Source organism: Artibeus jamaicensis, unplaced genomic scaffold (genome assembly GCF_021234435.1).
Source record: "Artibeus jamaicensis isolate MK-2021 breed Jamaican fruit bat unplaced genomic scaffold, CSHL_Jam_final scaffold_847, whole genome shotgun sequence".
Classification (NCBI taxonomy): domain Eukaryota; kingdom Metazoa; phylum Chordata; class Mammalia; order Chiroptera; family Phyllostomidae; genus Artibeus; species Artibeus jamaicensis.
Window position 1 is genome coordinate 27,630,050 of NW_026522057.1, and position 19,074 is coordinate 27,649,123.

The 19,074-nt window shown below is 49.5% G+C and overlaps 1 protein-coding gene across 1 annotated transcript; it reads right to left on the reverse strand.

Moving 5' to 3' along the window:
• Positions 1-579: 579 nt before the first annotated feature.
• PARK7 (Parkinsonism associated deglycase) lies at positions 580-17,171 on the reverse strand. Its single transcript, XM_037154266.2, has 7 exons — positions 17,076-17,171; positions 16,003-16,116; positions 14,460-14,561; positions 11,968-12,027; positions 11,076-11,145; positions 6,671-6,757; positions 580-953 (listed from the first exon to the last, which is right to left on the reverse strand). The coding sequence occupies exons 2-7, from the start codon at positions 16,090-16,092 to the stop codon at positions 793-795; spliced, it is 570 nt and encodes a 189-aa protein (XP_037010161.1). The 5' UTR covers positions 16,093-16,116; positions 17,076-17,171; the 3' UTR covers positions 580-792.
• Between the last annotated feature and the right edge of the window lie 1,903 nt (positions 17,172-19,074).

A 19,074-nucleotide genomic window follows, 5' to 3' on the forward strand; every position in this document is an offset into this window, starting at 1 on the left:
ACACTGCAGGGTGCAGATCGGCAGCCAGATGGAGACGTGCACTTGGGGAGGTCGGGGAGGAGGACGGCGCTTCTGTCCCTCTACAGCGTGGGGCCCGGCTTGGTGACTCATGGAACAATTCTGCTTTCCCACCGTGGAAGCTTTTCGAGAAAGGGACCGATGACCTGTCCTTTCCGGGGTTTGTGGCAGCTTCGTTACATAGTCAAGACTACGTCACTGGCCATTGTTGAATGATTCAACCTCCGGCCCTGCTTCCTCCCCCCAAAAACCCAGGGGTGCCTCCGAAAGTTCCAGTCCTCTAACAATGAGAGGTCCCACCGGCCCCCGGCCCCCACCCTTGGGTGGAGTCCAAAGGCAGTTTCGTGAACCTAACGAGGCACAGGGATCACTCCGAGGAAAGCCCGAGGGTCTGGGAGCTCTGTGCCGGGGGACCAGACACGCGTTTCTCACTGGAGAATCGCCACACCACACGTGGCCACTGTGCCTTCGTTCCAGCAGCTGCGTCACAGTGAAGGGCTGCCCACGAAGCCGGTAATGAATCTGGTTCCACAAAAGAAATGGGAGACAAAAGGGGACATCTGGCAGTTTGCTAAACGTCCTGTTTATTCTGCAATCAAGGTTCAGAAATGTGGGGACACAGCTGTGGGCGAGGAACCCATGGAGGGTCCCTTTGCGACCACACTTCACGAGAGCAGCGCCGCGGCTTCCCTGCCCAGACACCGCCCGCCCGGGTCTAACACGCACGTGGAGGATGCGCGGCCTGTTTCTAACCCGTGACCCGACGCTTCTGCTCTAATCCTTCAGCACGAGCGGAGCCTTCACCTGCTGAGCCACCTCCTGGCCGCTCAGCGCCTCGACAATAGCAAGAGCGAACTCGAAGCTGGTCCCCGGCCCCCGGCTCGTGAGGATCAGGCCGTCCTTCTCCACGCGACTCTCCGAGTAGCTGTAATGACCTTGGGTGTAAAGATAAGACAGGGTTACATCCCACTGGGCTCTGCTGGACAAGCACAAGTATCACTCAGCCGCTCAATTCCTGGGTTGCAGCCTATCACTGGTCTTATGTGAATAAACCAGAAGGAACACCCAACACTCCAGCCAGCGGTTCAAAGCCAGGCAGGCGCTCCCAGCCTGCGAAGCACAGCAGGAACACATGGAAGAAGCTGTCCCGCAGAGGGCGGGGCCGGAACAGCCGGTGAACGAGATGAACGTGGGTGCGTGCAGCTGCACAGGGCCTGCTCGGCGTGAGGGAAAGCAAGCGTGAACTGCCCCGTTCCTGCTGTACAACCCACGCTCAATTCTGTAAACTGAGGGGCAGCAGAACGTGGCCCCCAAGATGTGACTGTACGAGCTCAGGACACGCCGCCCCCAAGTGCGCCGCGGGGACATGTCATCTGAAAAACAGCCAGTGTGGCGGGAGGCTTTCTCTGAACCCCCTCACCTGCACGGACACAGGTCCCCTGAGAGCGACTCAGGGGCCACCCGTCCCTCCCAGGAGCTTCATGACCCGGGGCAGGTGGACTCTCGTCATTGGAGAGGAGGCCAGAAGCCGACCCACACCCAGACCGACGCTGCCACTGACTATCATTCCCTCTTCTCTCCTCTCCTAAGGGCCCATCCGTCTCCCTGGAAACCGCTTCCTCCCAGAGAGGCCTCTCTCCCCCATCCCCTGTCACTTATAATGGTGTTTAAGTCCAAACTCAAAGCCACATCAGGAAGTTACCCATTTTCCCCTGGGCGGCTCCCATGTATACACGAGTTAGAGGTGTTAATACACTTCTTTTAGTTCTTTTGTTAATTGGTCTTTCACTACAGGGCTTTGGGCCAGTGCTCAGCCAGGCAGAGGGTCAGTTGTTTCTCCTTCTCTACAAAACGCTAGAGGGGAAGGGCTGAGGGTGGAACTCGCGGGCAGTGCCGACGCCCCGTGCCGTGCACTCTCTCTGTGTCCCACAGAGCAACCACGGCAGCAGGACACGCGGGATGGGAGAGACCCCCCTCCTTTCCCAGGGCCCGTGTTCCCGCCGCGGCCCCCGCCGAGGGCGTTCTGCAGAGACGGCAGCGGGAACCGGCCTCTCCTACGTGCAGGAGAGACCGGGCCACAGGTGGGCTCCTCCGCGTGGACTCGCAGGCTGCCCCGCGGACAGTCATCAGACCCCCCTGTGCATAGAACTGGCCTCCTGCGGAGAGCACCCCCACCACGTTGCGGAGCACACCCCAACTTTCCTGCCCCAGGGAGCACTGCACTGGCTGCTCCCCGGCCCGGAATGCTCCTCTCACAACCTCCTCCCTCGGTCTTAGCATTGACACTGAGAGGAGGTGTCTGTGACCCCCTCCCTTACCCAGGTCCCTTGGATCACAGCCCCCTCCCTGCACCGACCCAGCTATGAGCTGACCACCAGGCTCCCTGATCACTGTCCACCCTTCAGAAGGCTGGGCCTGCAGTACCCATGGCCCCCAGGTACCTAGAGACACCACCTTACCACAGGCTCTGTGCATCACAGTCCCCTTCTGCTTCTCTTCCCCCCACTCCATGCTCTGCAAAACCAAAACGGTGACCTTTCCGAAATGCAAAGCCCCTCCGGTTCCCTCCCCCGTGAGAACCTTTGCCAACTTTCTCCAGCACCTAAAGGTGACTCCAAGCTCTGTGCCACGAGGTGCAGGCCCTCTGGGTCTGGCCCGACCTCGAGACCAAACTGGAAGGAACCAGAAGAGGACAGAAAAGAACCTGCCATCCAGGTGGACAGTGGCAGAAAAGAGGAAAGGACGGTTTGAGATGTAGCTTAGAGAGAAAACGCCCAGAACTTAGTGAAGGGGCGGTGCCACGCAGTGACCTGGGACACGGAAGACAGGTTCAGGGGAGGGGTCGACACTAAGGAGGGTCCTCTAAGGAACCCCGCCACGCCCTGTCACCGTGGCTGGAGCAAGCACGAAGGCAGCCCCCACCCCGAAAGCAGTGCAGACCACCGCCCGCCTCTCCCCACCACCAGAGGGGCCGCTTCCAGAGCCTAAGGAGGGCTCCCGAAGGGCCTGTTCAACGCACACGTGCAGAAACGCCACCGAGGACTGAGTGAAGCAGAGGCATCAGAGCTGTCACTTCACGGTGGCTCCGTCCTTTCAGAGGGGACCGGCCGACCACCTCCAGGAACTTGCCTTCCTTTCCTCGTTAAACATCAAGTCACCCGCTGAAGTAACACAACACAGGACATCAAAGGTCTTCTAGTTACACTACTGCAGAGCTAAGAGGACCCCTGGCCTGAGCAGAAAGGTCTACACAGTCTAACCCTCCTTGCTCATGATCAAAGCAGGCCAAGGTCATTCAAACGCTAAGCTAGAAAACCGGCTGAGCTGGGTCCTCCAGAGCCGTGGGGTGAGCTGCCTGCACCGGAGCAGTGTGAGGCCTGATTCTATGGAAGGGGCTCACTGAACAAACGCTTTGCAGGTAAAATACTACAAGTACCGCCTGAACTAGTTAAAGGTGTTCAAAGCTGCTCCACAGTGCTTTTCAAAATTACAACCAGAAAGTGCCAATGGTCCCACTTGTCCACTACCGCCACCTGGTGGCAATCGGGAAAAAAACAGTGCGAGTAGCAGCTACTGATTTGGTGCTTAGCGAAGTCACACCTCATAACCATTCTGGCACAGGGCATTAATTTCCCTTAACTATAAGCAAATACCCCAAAGCTGGGAGTCTCTTCAGAGATAAAGCACCTGGGGAAGTTAAGGTCAACCATGAACACAGCTCCTGGGCACGTGGTCTGGCTCCTTTAGTTGCTGACAAGCCTGAAACATTTACTATTTGGCCTTTCAAGGGGAACTGGGATCAAATCCCATGCTTGCCATTTAGTAACCCGACCTCTCTGAGCCTCGCTTTCTCTTCTGTAAAATGGGGGTGACACCAACCGCACAGGACTGTGTGGGAACCCAACCAAACCAGCCACCGGGCCAGAGTGGTGGCAGTACAGTCGAAGCAGACAGTGGTTGGGCAGCCTGCGCACCGCGGTGAGCTGGCTCGCCCTCCTCCACGTGGGCTCAGGCCGGGCAGTGTTCTGAGTTAAAGATGCTACCTCGCCGAAGCCACCAACAGCCCTGAGCAGGTGCTACCGTCAACCTCGGACAACGCGAGGGGGAGACAGGCTCAGGGAGGCTAGGGACCTGCCCGGGAGCCCGACCGGTGGCCACCTGCCTCCAGAGGGCCGCCTGCCCCCAGAGGGCCCGCCCACTCCTCATGGTGGGCACCGGGCCATGGGCCGCTCACTGAGCAACGGACCAGTGGGAACTGAGACCAAATTAGAGTCAAGACTTACTTCAAAAAGGGAGAAATGGAAAGACTTTGCCCCTCCGATGGGATTGCTTACTTGAATAAAAGCCTCATACTGCTCTGGGGAATTCGCGGACACACCCAGCGGGAAGACACCCAGGGGGTGCTCCCGGCTCCACGTCTCAGAACGTCTGAAGGAGCAGAAACTCCACACATTTTTTTTCTCGTAACAGGGCTTCCTGACTCCACTCCATGCCTGGTAACCTGGCCGCGTGCGGGAACCTCACGAGGCGGTGGCCCGGCCTCTCTGAGCCCATTTCCTCACTGGGGAGGCCAACAGGATGCGGCCCGGGGCCCGGGGGGCTCCACTGGATGATACCTGTAAGCACCTTAAGGAGTTTACAGCCTCATCCGTGCTTCCACTCCCCATCAACCTCCGTGTTCTTCAGGCGGTACAAGGAAACAGAAGCAACAGATGCACCTTCGGGTCACGAGGAGCGTCCTCTACTCAAGTCTTCGCTCTTAGTGTCCTAACGACCTCGGGAAGCCAGATTCGGCTCCTCCCGGGCCTCCAACACCTCCCCACCGGCTCACAGCAAATTAAATGCCTATGAAGTGAAACATGCCCAGAAGTGAAAAGATATTTTTAGAAATCAGTTTTCGGGAGGGAGGTATAAGAGGAATAAGCGGTAATGGAAAAAAAATAAATAAATAAAGGTTAAATTTTTAAAAAATCGGTTTTCACACAGATAGTTCTGACAATTCAGTATCCTTCTAGCAACTACAACAAAGTTACAGTTTTCAAGAAATACCATCTTGGATCAAATTTAAGAACGTGCAGAATGTGCCACACGGAGAGTGAACCCGAATGTGAACTGTGGACTTTGGGTGATGACAACGTGTCGATGCCGGTTCCCCAACCGTGACGGACGCCCCGCCTGGCGCAGGAAAGGAAGCTGGAGCGGAGGGAGGCTGTGCCTGGGGGGTGGGGGGGCCGATACATGGGACCGCTGTACTGTCTGCTCAGTTTTGCTGTGAACCTAAAATTGCTCTAAAAAAGACAATCTGTTAATTGAAAAACACAGCAATATAACAAAAAACCGCCATCGTTCTGCAGTATAAGAGCTAACACATGTTAGCTGCCATACTCTGCTCTAATTCAGAGCAGCCTAGAGCACGATGAGTGCGGGGAGAAGCTGCATCAGTTGCGGTGACCTTCAAGTCAGCTCTGGATGCTACCGCTACCCGGTCTCGTTTATTCAATGATGCTGGCTGGGTGCTATGCTAACTCAGTTTCCGCACTAGCTGCACATCGGCTGCACCACATGTGGCTCCTAACTGGGAATTTCTGATTCTCTTGCAATTATTTTGCACAGGTGTGATTTTTCTTTCTCTTTACAAGTTCCAGGGTCTCTGCCTCTCTGTGACACCCACTCAAGGGACAGATGACAGGAAGGCACCACCTGTCTGACAAAAGGCACCTGGCTGGTGCTCGGAATGTCATGCCGAGAAGCAGTAGCTGTCACCAAGAAAGCATCCGTCATTAGGCTGTTGGACATGCCGGTGCCTGGCCACGTTGTTCTGCTGCTAATTAGACACTACCTGGTATTTTGAAACTTGCTGTCCGTGTCTCCGTGAGCAGTTAACCCCTGCAGGGCAGACACAGTGTTCTGATTCTTTTATAGCCTCCAAATAATAAGCAACACAAGGAAGTGAAAGAAACAGTTGACAGATAACAAAAAAAGATGTAAGACAATGTCAGGTTAAAAAAGCAAGCTGCAGAGAAATATACTTAGTAGCTCATTTGAATAAAAATATTAAACTACAAAGAATAATGCATATGTGCAGAGAAAATTCTAGAGCTAACAAGAAACTCTGAATAGAAGTTACCTCTGAAAAGGAGAAAGGGGGTGGAGAGGTTAGAGGAGAAACATGCATATACTTTACCCCCTTCTAGCCTGTTTTCGTTTCTTACTATGAAAAGAAACTATTTTAAAGAACATAAACTGATCAAAGTCAAATATCTAGCTGGTATTTATAAAGGAAACATGTCACTAAAGGAAACATGCCTACCACCCAGGTATTCTCTGAAGGAAGAGGGCAATGTCCATTTTACTCTGGACTACGGGTGAAAGGGCACTTTCTGAAATTGCTGCTGAGGTTTAAAATTTACCCTCAGGCCGCTGGCAAAGTACCCGGTAAAACTACTAGTTAAACTGGCGAGTCGTCATCACCCCCATCCGCGACCGACGGGAGCCACCACCCCGCCCCCCCGCCCGGGCACCGCACACAGGCCTCCCCGGCGGCGCACTGGCGGACAGAGGGGCCCCTCGCACAGGTGCCACTGGGCGGCCAAGAGAAGGCCCAGCTCTTCGAGAAGCTCTTTTTGTACGTGAAACGCGAGCACACACTTACTTCCGGTCATCATTTTGTCTTTAGCAAGTGGGTGTGTTGTGACTTTGCTTCCAAAACCTATTTCATGAGCCAACAAAGCCGTTGGACCTAAAAAGAAGATGAATAAAAGATTTAAGTGTAGAAAGAAAAAACCATGTTTTGAAAATTACAAAAGCAAAAGTATTCTTCAAAATCAAGAGGCTCTTACCTAAAATATACTTATGATTCTGAAATTATATACTTCTTAGTATGAGAGGTAAAGTATATTTATGTATTTATTTATTTTTAAATATTTTATTTTTAGAAAGGGGAAGGGAGGGAGAAAGAGAGGGAGAGAAACAGCGACATGATGTGCCAGAGAAACAAGGACCGGCTGCCTCTCACACACCCAGCAGGGGACCTGGACCACAACACAGGCACGTGCCCTGACTGGAATCGAACAGGCGACCTTTCGGTTCAAAGGCCAGTGCTCATCCACTGAGCCACACCAGTCAGGGCAAAAGTATATTTATAAGAAACCATCCACTGAGCATTTCTGGAAAAGGTGTACAAATTCAAAGCACTTGAAAAAGAGTGCTCAGAAAGACTCGGCGTGCTCTCAAGGAGCGCACAGGTAAATGGCTGCGGCCCCGCCTCAGGGGACGGGCGGCGCACGTGCTGGGGTGCGAGTGGGACGCGGCCAGGGCTCAGTGTCCCCCCACCCAGCAGGTGGAAATTTACCTACACGTTAGTTAAAGGCAACTGCAACTCTCTGAACTTCTGGACTTGATCGCTATTTTACAGACCAATTTTATTTCTTTTTACTTGGAAATATTAGCACCTACCCATCCAAACATACCAGGTGGTAAAATTTTTTTTAATTATTTTATTTTTTGAGTGATTTTATGTATTTATTTTTAGAGAGGGGGAATTTTATGTATTTATTTTTAGAGAGGGGGAAGGGAGGAAGAGAAACATCACTGTGTGGTTGCCTGTCAAGCGACCCCTACTGGCAACTTGGCCTGCAACCCAGAAATGTGCCCTGACTAGGAACTGAACTGGCGATGCAGGCCAGCACTCGATCCACTGAACCACACCAGCCAAGGCTGGTGGTAAAATTATTAAAATGAAGAGAATACTGTCTAGCCCGGAAGGAGATAACTGTTAAATGTTTACAAGTCTGAGATATGAAGACACTAGCATTTCCTTATTAAAACTAATTAAGAACCATGAACAAATGTCAGTGTGCAGTCCTCTATGCCTTCCCTCTTAAAATAAAAATGTAAAAAATATGCAGTTGCTAACAAGATTTATCAAAATGTATTCACTGAAATGGTCAACTTCACTGACAACCACAACATATTTAGGGTGTAATGGCCCACCAGTAAGGACAAACGAGAAAGGTTTTTAGACATTTGTTACATTATCTTAAAACCTTTTGTTTTTGTTGTTGTTCCACTCGCTGATGTACTCATTGATTGATTCTTGTGTGTGCCTTGACCAGGGATCGAACCCGCAACCTTGGCATATCGGGACAATGCTCTAACCAACTGAGGTCTACCTGACCAGGGCTTTAAAACTGAGTATTCTGCCTTTTTTCTCTAAGGCACACATACAAACCTTTCTAAGACCTCATGTCACACCTAGGAAAACATGCGTCAGAACTGTCTCTTGACCCCTGAAATGATTCGGGCACTGTGGCTAGAACACTAGGACAGTCTGTACACTGGAGCTTCAGCAAACCTGAGCACCGGCTCTTACTGGCCTTTCATTCTGCAACATGATTCCAAGTGAAAAGTAGTTACATAATAAACTAACAGGCTGCTCAGATCGTAGCTGCTACAAAGGAAGATCAAACAAACAGCGTGTAATCACACGAGCTTCCTGCGGGCATCAGGTGTCGGTCTCAGACCAGGTCCTGGTATCTCTCGTAAATCAGAAGCCTCAGATATTTGATGTCTCTTTCCGCCTTACTCTTGTCCTCAATATGAGACAGCTACGTAGGGCAGCAACTTTTAAAACTCTGTAAAACTGCATAATCACTCAATTCTTATTTGAATGAATTCATGAATTACCCTTTATTCTAATTTTGTAAGATTTTAAGAAACAAGAAATAATTGCCTACGTTGTATTTTAAAGCAAACCTCAAGAGATGATTGTACTGTGAGGAGAATGACCATACAGTGACTTAGGAATTTTTAAGCTGCTCCTTTCAGGTGATAAAACTGCTGCCTACAGTAATGTGCCAATAAATTTATGTTACAGCTGAACAGAGGGCTTCACACCTTACTCATAGGGTAAGCTCTTCATTACTGCTGTGTGAGGCTTAAAAATTCTGCTTGGAAAAATGAGAGAAGAGGTATTTAACCACTACCATTACCTCAAACTCTACAGGGACCCAGCTCTGAGCAGGGGCAGGGGGAAAGGCGGACAGTAGTCCCTTGGGCAACTAAGAGGGGAAGCCATCAGCGCCACCGTGTGGTGATTTACAGAAAGAACACCACTGCTGGCTCTCTCACTTCTAGGCTTCCATCCCTTTCCCCCACCCAGAGTGACACTTTATTTTGCTTTTGATTTTCATGATAGTCTCCCTTCCAGTTTCTGTCTCTCTCACTTAGTATTAGGGGCTAAGCTACCATTCTTCTGGTTCAATAAACACTGCCCATCTACAACTGCAACACTTAAGAATCATCTCACGCTTCATCACTTCTTCCTCTTCTTTGCAACGCCCAGGAAAGCAGCCAGGACACCCGACAATGCACATGCACTGTCAGAGCACTGTTACTTTCTAATGCCAATCTGAACGATTCTAAGACCTAGGCACGCAGGCTCGCCTGAGCGCAGCACAGTGAACCAGATGGGGCAGATGAGTTGCAATCCTGGTGACCCTGCAGGGCAAACTGACATGTGGTTCCCACATTCGGCAGAGTCAGGAGGGAATGGCCCAGCCCCAAGCCTTCCTTTCGTCCCCTGGTGAGGGCACCCCAGGAACCTGGGGGTGGGGGCAACAGGTCAAATCCTCACACAACCAAGAGGACCTTCGACTCCCTCCTCTCCAAAGAGGGATGCAGCTGCTTGGGCTGCAGCAACTGCCCAGTCCTCCTGCAGAGAGAAACCCCTGCGCCCCAAGGGCAGGTCAAGAGGCTGGTGCTGAGCCGAACCCAGGACGTCCAGGGCTGTCTCTAATGTAGCGGTTCTCAAACCCTGAGATCTTAGAACCCTTTAGCTTTTAGGGAGGTTATGTGTCTCAATAACTGTCCCATTAGAAATTAAACCTGGGAAATGTTTACAGCACAGGAACCCTCGAGCCCACACACCCAAATAGCAGCATCAACACACTGTTGCTACTCCTGTGAGAACAAGAAGGGAAAAGGCAAACAATGTCTTCACAGAATCTGCTCCGCCCCTTTCAAACCCTCTGAAAGAAAGCCGAGAACCACGGCTCTGACTGGAAGTCCCAGGATCCCTAGCCATAAACTTCTTCTAACATCTACTGCAGTGAACAAAACGTAGCTGCGCCATTTTATCCAATCCACCCATTTTTTGTTTGTTCCACTCTCTCCTTTTTCATCCTCACCTGGGGACATTTCTTCATGCTTTTAGAAAGAGAGGAAGCGAGAGAGAAACATCGATGACAGAAAAAAAACATCAGCTGGTTGCCTCCCGTACGTGTCCTGAACAAGGATCAAACCTGCGACCTAGGTCCACAGCGTGACTGGGAACTGAACCCACAACCCTTGGGTTACGGGAAAACACTCCAACCAGCTGAGCCACACTGGCCAGGGCTATTTCACTCTTTGGACAAACATTTAATAAAGACCTATAACCAGGGAGGCACTGGTCAAAATTACAGTATGGAAAAAATGCAAGGTGCAGAAGATCGTCTGATAGGAGAGCAAGAATAGATTTAAAAATGGTATGAGAAATGAAAATATGGCCGTTTCAAAGATGAGGGACAGCTATGAAGCACCACTGGCCTCATTCTAAATTGGGGCAGATATGAGTCTAGCACTGGACGCTGAGGGTCAGGCAGGAAGTACCCCGGGGCCGCAGGGCAGGCACAGGGCAGAGCGGTTGTTTATGTCTGACGGCTCCTGCTGACTGTGCTGGCAGAAATGCTTCCTGGCCCAGAGATTTGCTGCGACAAGCTGTTTACTGAATTCCAGAGGGCTGCATTTTCCCCCGAGGTCAACCAAACACAGAAAACGCTGTTTCACAGAATGCAGACCAAAGGCAGGGAGAGGCAGAAAACAACTGTACTCAGCTCTGAAAGGACCCCAACGTCACACCACCCAAACTGGAAATGCTGCCCCAGACGCCCTCCATGCTTCACGAAGGGGAAAAAGTACTCTGAGCAATGTCTGGCAAGTGCTGATCACCGCCCCCCCTCACATAGTTTTCGGAGAAAAGCAACAAGACACGGAAGCCCGGGCAGCGGGCGCGGTACCTGCACAGATGGCGGCTATGAGGCCCTTCCTGCTCTCCTGCTCCTTCAGTATCTCCTTCACGGCAGCAGACTGTTCAGAGAGGACCGAGAGCACATCAAGTTCTCATTAAGCCACAAGCCAGTACCTGCTAGCAACTTTAGTAGAATCTGATTTCAGCTTAAACCACAAGATCTTAAATCTAGCTACTTTCAAGAGTAGTTCTAAATGCTTAAAACAAAAATGATCAAAGTCACAATGTTTCTGCATTCCTAAACCCAATCAAGGCACTTATTATAAGGAAAAGGAATCCTTTTCTTAAAAATATTTGAGGTTGAGATGAGAAAAGCAACCTCCCCTGGGCACGGTGATCGCCGCCCCCTCCCCAGGGTCTTGTACTACAAGGAGGAAGAACTGGACGTGAGGGACGTGGTGTTTGGGGGTCTTCAGGTGGCAGGTTCAGAAACAGTGGCACAGCCCCCGCTGTCTGTCTCCACCTGCTTCACGAGGTCATCCGCCCTCCCTCCCCCCACACTCCCACTGCGACCCCGTGACCCGTGGGGTCCCTAATACCGTTTCTGCTCAGACCAGCAGCTCGGCCCGCAGGAGTCCCAGCCCCACTCCCCAGGCGCTGAGGAGACAGCTAAGCTCTCTCGCTCCTTGCGCAGCGCTGCACAGAACACAAACGTTCTCTTCTGCTGCCGAGTGGGGAGCAAGGTAGCCTGACGTCTGGACTGTAACCCCCAAATGTGTTCATAAACGACTCTACCAATTCAGCTTACTGCTACAGTGTATGTCACCGGACACAGGTTTTGAGATTAAGTTGGGATTGTTCATTTCACCTGCTCCTATTGTAGTCACAACCTCCTTCCTGAGATAGTACCAACAAGATGAACAGAGCTCGGCAGTCCTTACCTCACACAGATTCTGTGCTCCCACATTACCTCCCGGCAGAACCACCACGTCATAGGGCCCCTGTAACGGTGTGAGACACAGAACAAAAGAGAACATTTCATGTATAATGTGCATTAAAGTGACAGTCCATAAAACGTTCACATTTTAGTCCTGGCTGGTGTGGCTCAGGGGAACGAATGCCTGCCTGCGAACCCAAGGTTCGCCAGTTCGATTCCCAGTCAGGGCACGTGCCTGGGCTGTGGGCTGGGTCCCCAGTGTGGGGGGCACGTGAGAGGAAACCACATGCTGATGTTTCTCTCCTGATCTTTCTCCCTCCCTTCCCTTCTAAAATTAAATAAAATCTTTAAAAATAAAAAAAAATAAAGCTTCCATATTTTCAACACAGGCCACAGCAGAGCATCCAGAAGACCTGTGAGCAGTGCCACGAGAGACACTGTGCCCTGCGGGGCTGCGGGGCAGCACGACCTCACTCCTGCGAGACACAACTGCACGTGTGTGCGCGCGCACATGCGTGGGCATGGCACGCACACACTGCCACACGTGTGTAGAGCACAGACACGCGCAGATGAGGGAGGCGCCCCAAGCGTTAAAGGGGTGGTGTGGATGGAGGCAAGGGGGGGACATTCACATTGTGGCTCTACATACATCTACACTGTATGAGTTATTTTTCAACAGGAATGTACACAGTAATAAAATATAATCAAAAGAAAAACAAATTTTGAGTAAAAGGCAATGAAAAATATTTTTTACTTTCTGAAAAGTGAAACGAGTCCTGGCTGGTGTAGCTCAGTGGATTGAGCATGGGCCTGTGAGGCAAAGGATCACGGTTCGACTCCCAGTCAGGGCACATGCCTGGGTTGCAGGCCAGTTCCCAGTGGAGGAAGCATGAGAGGCAACCACATTGATATTTCTCTCCCTCTCTCCTTCCCTTTCCCTCTAAACATAAATAAATCTCTATAAAAGTAACTTAATGAAACGAGAGAAATATGATGTACTCTTTTAGTGTCCTAAATACCAAAACATCCTAGAAATCTAATGATTTCAATTTGTTGAAATTACAAAACGAAAACTGGTTTAATAATATCTTCACGTTTAAAAAGTTTAAAAGATTTCATCATTAAGCAAATTAGAAATGAAAATAATTCAGTATATTTAGAGCAACATCTACTATTTAGAATTACTTTTTTTTTTTTAATTTAATTTATTTATCTTTAGAGGGGAAGGGAAAGAGAGAGGGAGAGAAACACCAATGTATGGTCGCTTCTTGTGTGTCCCCTGCTGGAAGCTGGCCCGCAACCCAGGCATGTGCCCCGACAGGGAATCGAACCGCAACCCTTTGGTTCACAGGCCCGTGCTCAATCCACTGAGCTACACCAGCCAGGGCTAGAATTATTTTTAGAGACTACAAATATCCTGTTGTTTTAAAACCAAAGGAAACTGAACCCTAAAAAAGAACATATGTGACGTACAGAATTTCTGTGATGCACAGAATTTCAGTTCAGATTCTGAACCGACCCATAAATAGACACAAGAGGTAAAAACTATTCTGAAACACAACAGGACGAAAAAGGACAGAGAAGAAATATTTACTTCTACTCTTAGTTTTAGCGCACTACCTGGAGAGCTTCGCCATTTGTATGTAGATAACATTCTAACGCTCCACAGTTTACCACTGAAATGTCTGAACTGACTAGAAAGCAGTAAATCTTTTTCTGTGCATTTGAGGACTGCTAAGTATGGGGACTCGTTCTCACAGGTCCCTCAGGGGGACACAGACGGCAGTCACGAGCTGGCCCTGCCTCCTTCTCCTCTCAAGAGGGCAGAGCCCCCATGCCTGCCACACCGGCCGGGTAGGCCAGCGCCCCGTGAAAGGGCGTGCACAAGTGCCTGTGCACGTGGGCGGGCACAATTCTGAGGAGAGACCCCATCTCCAGTGGGTTCCCACACGTGCTGGCTGCCCCCAAGAGTAAGGACCCAAATTCTACTGAGACTGAGAAAGTGACACGATTTAAGTGGCACCCCTACCCCCGCCTCAATCCAGCCGTGGAGCAGGTAGAGCTGCTCCATGAGAAGCAGGCCTGCCCCTGCGCCGCTGCAAAGGAAGGGAACGCGCTGTCCTGAAATACAGAATCAGAAGCAACTGGAACATGTGGCAGCTGATCGCAGTCGATCACGGAATGAAGCTGGAACGGGAGGCACGGCTGCCTGTGCGCACCACAGAGCAGGGCTGAAGGTGGCCCATCCTTCTGCCTCCCCTCCCAGCCACTTCCTGAGTACACAAGGGGTCAGGGCACTGCCAGGTTCCACGTTTACACAGCAGAGAAAGGCCAAGTCCTGCATTACTAGGGCTTAGTGTGGGGAAGACAGTCAAGCACAGTGACTTTCCTAAAATAAGACTGTGCTAACAACAGCCTTAGATACACTCAAAGGACAGTTCAAGAAACTGGTAACAAAGCCACAGGGAGCAGTAATTCCACGTATGGAGAACGCACCTCTTTTCTTGCGTCTTCCAGACTGGCGTCAGGGCAAATGACAACGTCTCGGCTGCACTGTACGGGCTCTTTTCCAGCCAAACCCGCAACGGTGACCTTAATCTGAGAGAAAGACGTCATCGTGATATTTAAGAACACTGATATGCAGAGTAACATTTTCACAGCTACCCTGTGTTTTAAAATAACTTGACAGGAAATAGTGCAACAAAACCATGCTGACTTTAAGCTAATAAATTGGCAACATATATTTAATATTGCTAGGTCTGTCCCAGTGTGCCTGGGACAGTGCTGACTCAGATGCCGCCCCAGCACGCTGTCTGCTTAGTGTCCTTTCCCCCACACGTGTTCTGGTTTGGAAGATAAACTCTATGATCATTCTATTAATAATCCACCCTGCAGAGTTACTGCTGCCAATAAAACAACAAAATGCCACTGCATCCTGCAAAAATCTGCAAAGTTAACAATACCCAGAGCTGGAACCAGGAAAATGGAAATTTTCCTCCACTGCTGATGGGCCCACATGTTGGTTCTTTGGAGTCACTTAACAAAATCTAGTAACGCCAGCCAGGGGCTATCCTGTGGCCTAGCTAATTCACTTTCCAACACTGAGCCTGGAAAAACTTTCACCACACATTTGCACAAGGAAGCCTGTACAGGAATAAGAGTATTGTAATGCCGTGAAACAAGGTAACAGAAGAATGAATTTACAAAGACAGACTGTGGCATGTTCACAGAGTGTAACACCAAGCAGCGATTGTAAATAGACAACCCGGATCCACATGTAACGCCACCGCTGAGAACCGGAGGAGTGCGGGTTTCACGGACTCCGGGGCCAGGCTGCTGGGGCCTGAGCACGAGCTCTTCACTTACTCCCTGTGCAGTGCGGGCACTGGATCCAGTGCCTCCTGCACCAGTTCCTTCGACGGCAAAATTAAGGACAGCGACAACTCACAGGGTTGTTGTACAACCGAAACGGGTTTCTAGAAGTGCTCAGAATGACACCTAGCGCTCAGTAAATGCTATTTAAGGGTTCACTATGGTTATATAGCACATATACAGATATTTAGTACAGACACTCTAACGCTCCTTTGCCTCCGGGTCGGAAGGGGAATGGGGTTGGGGAAATGTACAGAGTGCTCTGCGGTGCTTTATTTCTCTGGGAGCATGTGTTCTGCAAGAAACACTCTGAAGGAAACAGGGCAAAGTGTTAACAAGTACTGAGTGTGGACAGCAAATAAACAGGTTATTATTACATAAACTCCACTATGTTTGAAAGATCTCATAAATTATTTTATTCCAAATGATTTTTTAAATTAAATTTATTGGGGTGACACTGCTTAGTAAGATCATATGGGTTTTAGGAATACAATTTTCCCACATCATCTGTCTATTGTACCGTGTGTTCACCACAGCAAGTCAAGTCTCCCTCCATCACCACTATCCCCTCCTTTGCCCTTTCCTTCCCTCCACCCCCTCAAATGACTTTCAAAAATCAAGAAAGGTTTTTCAAAGCGGGAGAGCTAGGAAACACAGAGGCACTCACTCCAGCTCGCCTCATGACGTCCACAGGGATGACCGTCTCCATCTCCTCGGCTCCTTTAGCCAGGATGACCAGCGCTCTTTTGGAAGCCATTGTTAATGGAGTATTTTGTCAAGACTTCAAAAAAAAAAAAAAAGATTTTCAAAAACCTTTCACCATGACCCTGGAAACAGCCAAGCTATTAAAGTTTAGACATAGATTAAAGCAGAATAACTAAGTGCCTCCCAGGGGGAAAGTGCTGCTAGACAAACACAAATGAGTCTGGAAACAGCATTTTAGGTATTGGTTCACATAAAATTTCAATTGCTGTATTTTTCAAATGAAAGCACAGTATGGTTGCTAACCCAGTTTGTATTAATTTCTCTTAATGTGTTTTTAAAAATCCAGTTTCTAATACTATACTGCAGATGAAGTTTTCTAAAACACCAGGACGTGGGTCTCGCATTTCACACAATGCAGGGAGACGGAAAATCTTTTTTGAAGTACCATTTTATAGAGGAATGACTAAATTTAATTTCATGGGCAAAAACCTAAATACACAGTCTTTAGCAATTAACCTTTAAGATTTTTGGAGGGGATTTTTTTCTTTATCTAATAGTACTAAATATTCGGAGCGGGGTGGGGAGGGGTTAACAGTGTTAAACTGATTACATGTTTTTTATGACGAATAAAGATGGGAATCCCCCCTTACTGAAAGCAACACGATACTTCTCTCATTGTAAACGACAGCTGCACCAGGGCCAAAAAAAATTTTAGCAGATAATTTTCTGCAGTGTTTGTTGCGCATGCAAAAGATTTTAATAAAACCCGATTTCAACAAACACCGGGTCAACTAGCTCCAAACTGGTGGAATGCTATGCACACAATTTTGGAAGCTTTACAGTTGCTACCACGCCAGCAGTCGAAAGCCCACAAGCTTCCGCTAGAAGGCCACACGGTCCTCAGACTCGGCGGGACACCGTCAGGAGGCCAGTGTGCGGGGGAGGGGGAGCTTCACGCCGAGGCCCCGCCCCGGCGGCCACTCGCCACCCGCAGCGCCAAGGCATGCGCACGTGCCACCCTCCCCAGTCCCAGACCTGAACCTCGCCTCTCCTCCTACAGAAGCGGTTCCTCGGCCAATTTGGCTGTACCGCTGCACCAGGCACAACCGAACTAAAACCAGCCTAACAGGCACGCACGCAGGGACGCACGCGTGCACGCAAGCACGCACACCGCCCGTCAGGAGCCCTCGGCACCGGCACCGCGCTGACGCCCGCCCGCAGGCTCCCTATTTTCACTCACTGCGCAGACGCACGTTGCTCGCATCGCGTTACGTCACATCCGCCCATCCTAACTCACCCCGGAGAACCGCAGACAGTGGCTCCTATTTTTGCGTCAAGTGTGCGCTTAGCTTGATTCCGATTGGAACATCCAGCACCGCGAGAATCCCCCGGCATCACGCATCCTTACGAAACCCCGCCCCCCGAGCGGCGGAATCCCGTGTAATCACAGCACCTGATAGGTTTAACCCGCTTTTTTGCTGTAACCCATAGGTGCAATTCCTGACCCCAGATCCGTAGCTTCTTAATTTAAGTTTGCATTTTTCAAAAATAGAGTTGTTCTTTCACCATTAGGTCTCTGTACTGTCCTCCTGGAGCGCTTTCCCGTGTCGCCTCCGCTCTGGTAGGCCTCTCATTAAGGTCACCCTGGCTTTATCAACCCCATGCTCGGTCACCACTTTTTTATAAATGGGCAGTTCTAGTTTTTTGTTTGTTTGTTTTAAATTAAAAAGACTTTATTTTTAGAGAGGAGAAGGGAAGGAGAAAGGGAGAGAAGTATCAATGTGTGGTTGCCTCTCACGCGCCCCCTACTGGGGACCTGGTCTGCAACCCAGGCATTGTGCCATGAGGGGAATGGAACCAGTGACCTTGTGGTTCACAGGCTGGCGCTCAACCCACTGAGCCACACCAGCCTAGGCTATGTCCCATTCTTGGCAACTAATTTGCTAAATTCACATGTGTTCATGTATTCACGTGTATATGTTTTCAGAGTTGTTTTTAAAGATCCCAGTGCTACTTTTGCATCCACAGAATTAGAGCAATACTGAGCACTTAAGTCTAAAAAGTACTTGATTATATTTACTGCCATTATAATCTCAAACTTTTTAAAAGTTTTTGAATGTTGATTCTTTTACCAGTTTCAAAAACCAGGAGGATCCTGATAACATTGAACAGACAGGCTCCTACCTGTCCACATCCAGTTCCATTCCCATCCCCAACAGGTTGTTTGTTTGGGGGGCATCTTTCCAGCGGTTATGCAAGCAGAAGTAAATGCAAATATATACTATTATTTTATTTTTCTACTTTCTCATAAAATACTTCCTCTAACCCCCCAATAGTTTTTTAACTGGTACCCTACTGATAACACTTAGGTTATTTCCATCGTTTCCTCTGCAGACAGCCCCGTGGGGAAACGCGGCACTGCCCTGAATGGCCTTAGTAGTACGTCCTATTGTGCAGACATAACTGGAGGGTAAATTCCCAGAGATGGGAAATGCACTGGAGCAACCCCATACAAGTTGAGTCACTTAGCACGCACACCGGTAATAGGTGAGGTCAAACAGTATTTTAGGTGTGTTTATAGGTTTCAATTTAGATGTTAAAAACAGGTTTATTTTCAAGAAATAGCTATTTTTCTTGCTTGGTTTCCAGAACACTTTTATATATCTCATGTGAACCTTGTAACGGTGGTGAGAGTGGTTTATACTCAATTTTTAAAAACTGTAAATAGACTCATTTCTGCAACATTTTGCACTTGTGCAAAAATTTTAAGTGCCTGGAATCATTGTACCTTTTCAGAATAAAACATTTTGGGAGTTCTGGAATGACTTCGCCTTTGGCTGTTTGCAAAGAAAGCAGGCAAAAGCCACCCTCTTTCAGCTCGGAAGGAGTGTGGGAAATGGGAGAGACAGACAGGGAGAGGGTGCAAGTGGCAGGACATGTGCTTTGGGAACCGAGGAGGGATTTAGGTCGACGGAAAGGAGACCAAAAGAAGACAGGCTGTTTTGCTCCCCACAGGACACTCTGGGAGGAGAAA

Bases quoted from the DNA above. Each gene is read 5' to 3' on its own strand.
- PARK7 (XM_037154266.2), bottom strand. From the start codon at position 16,092: ATGGCTTCCAAAAGAGCGCTGGTCATCCTGGCTAAAGGAGCCGAGGAG. The intron at 12,028-14,459 runs GTGCGTTCTCCA...ACACCGTTACAG, and splicing joins TGGAAGACGCAAGAAAAGAG to GGGCCCTATGACGTGGTGGT. The intron at 11,146-11,967 runs GTAAGGACTGCC...CTCTCTGAACAG, and splicing joins GAGCACAGAATCTGTGTGAG to TCTGCTGCCGTGAAGGAGAT.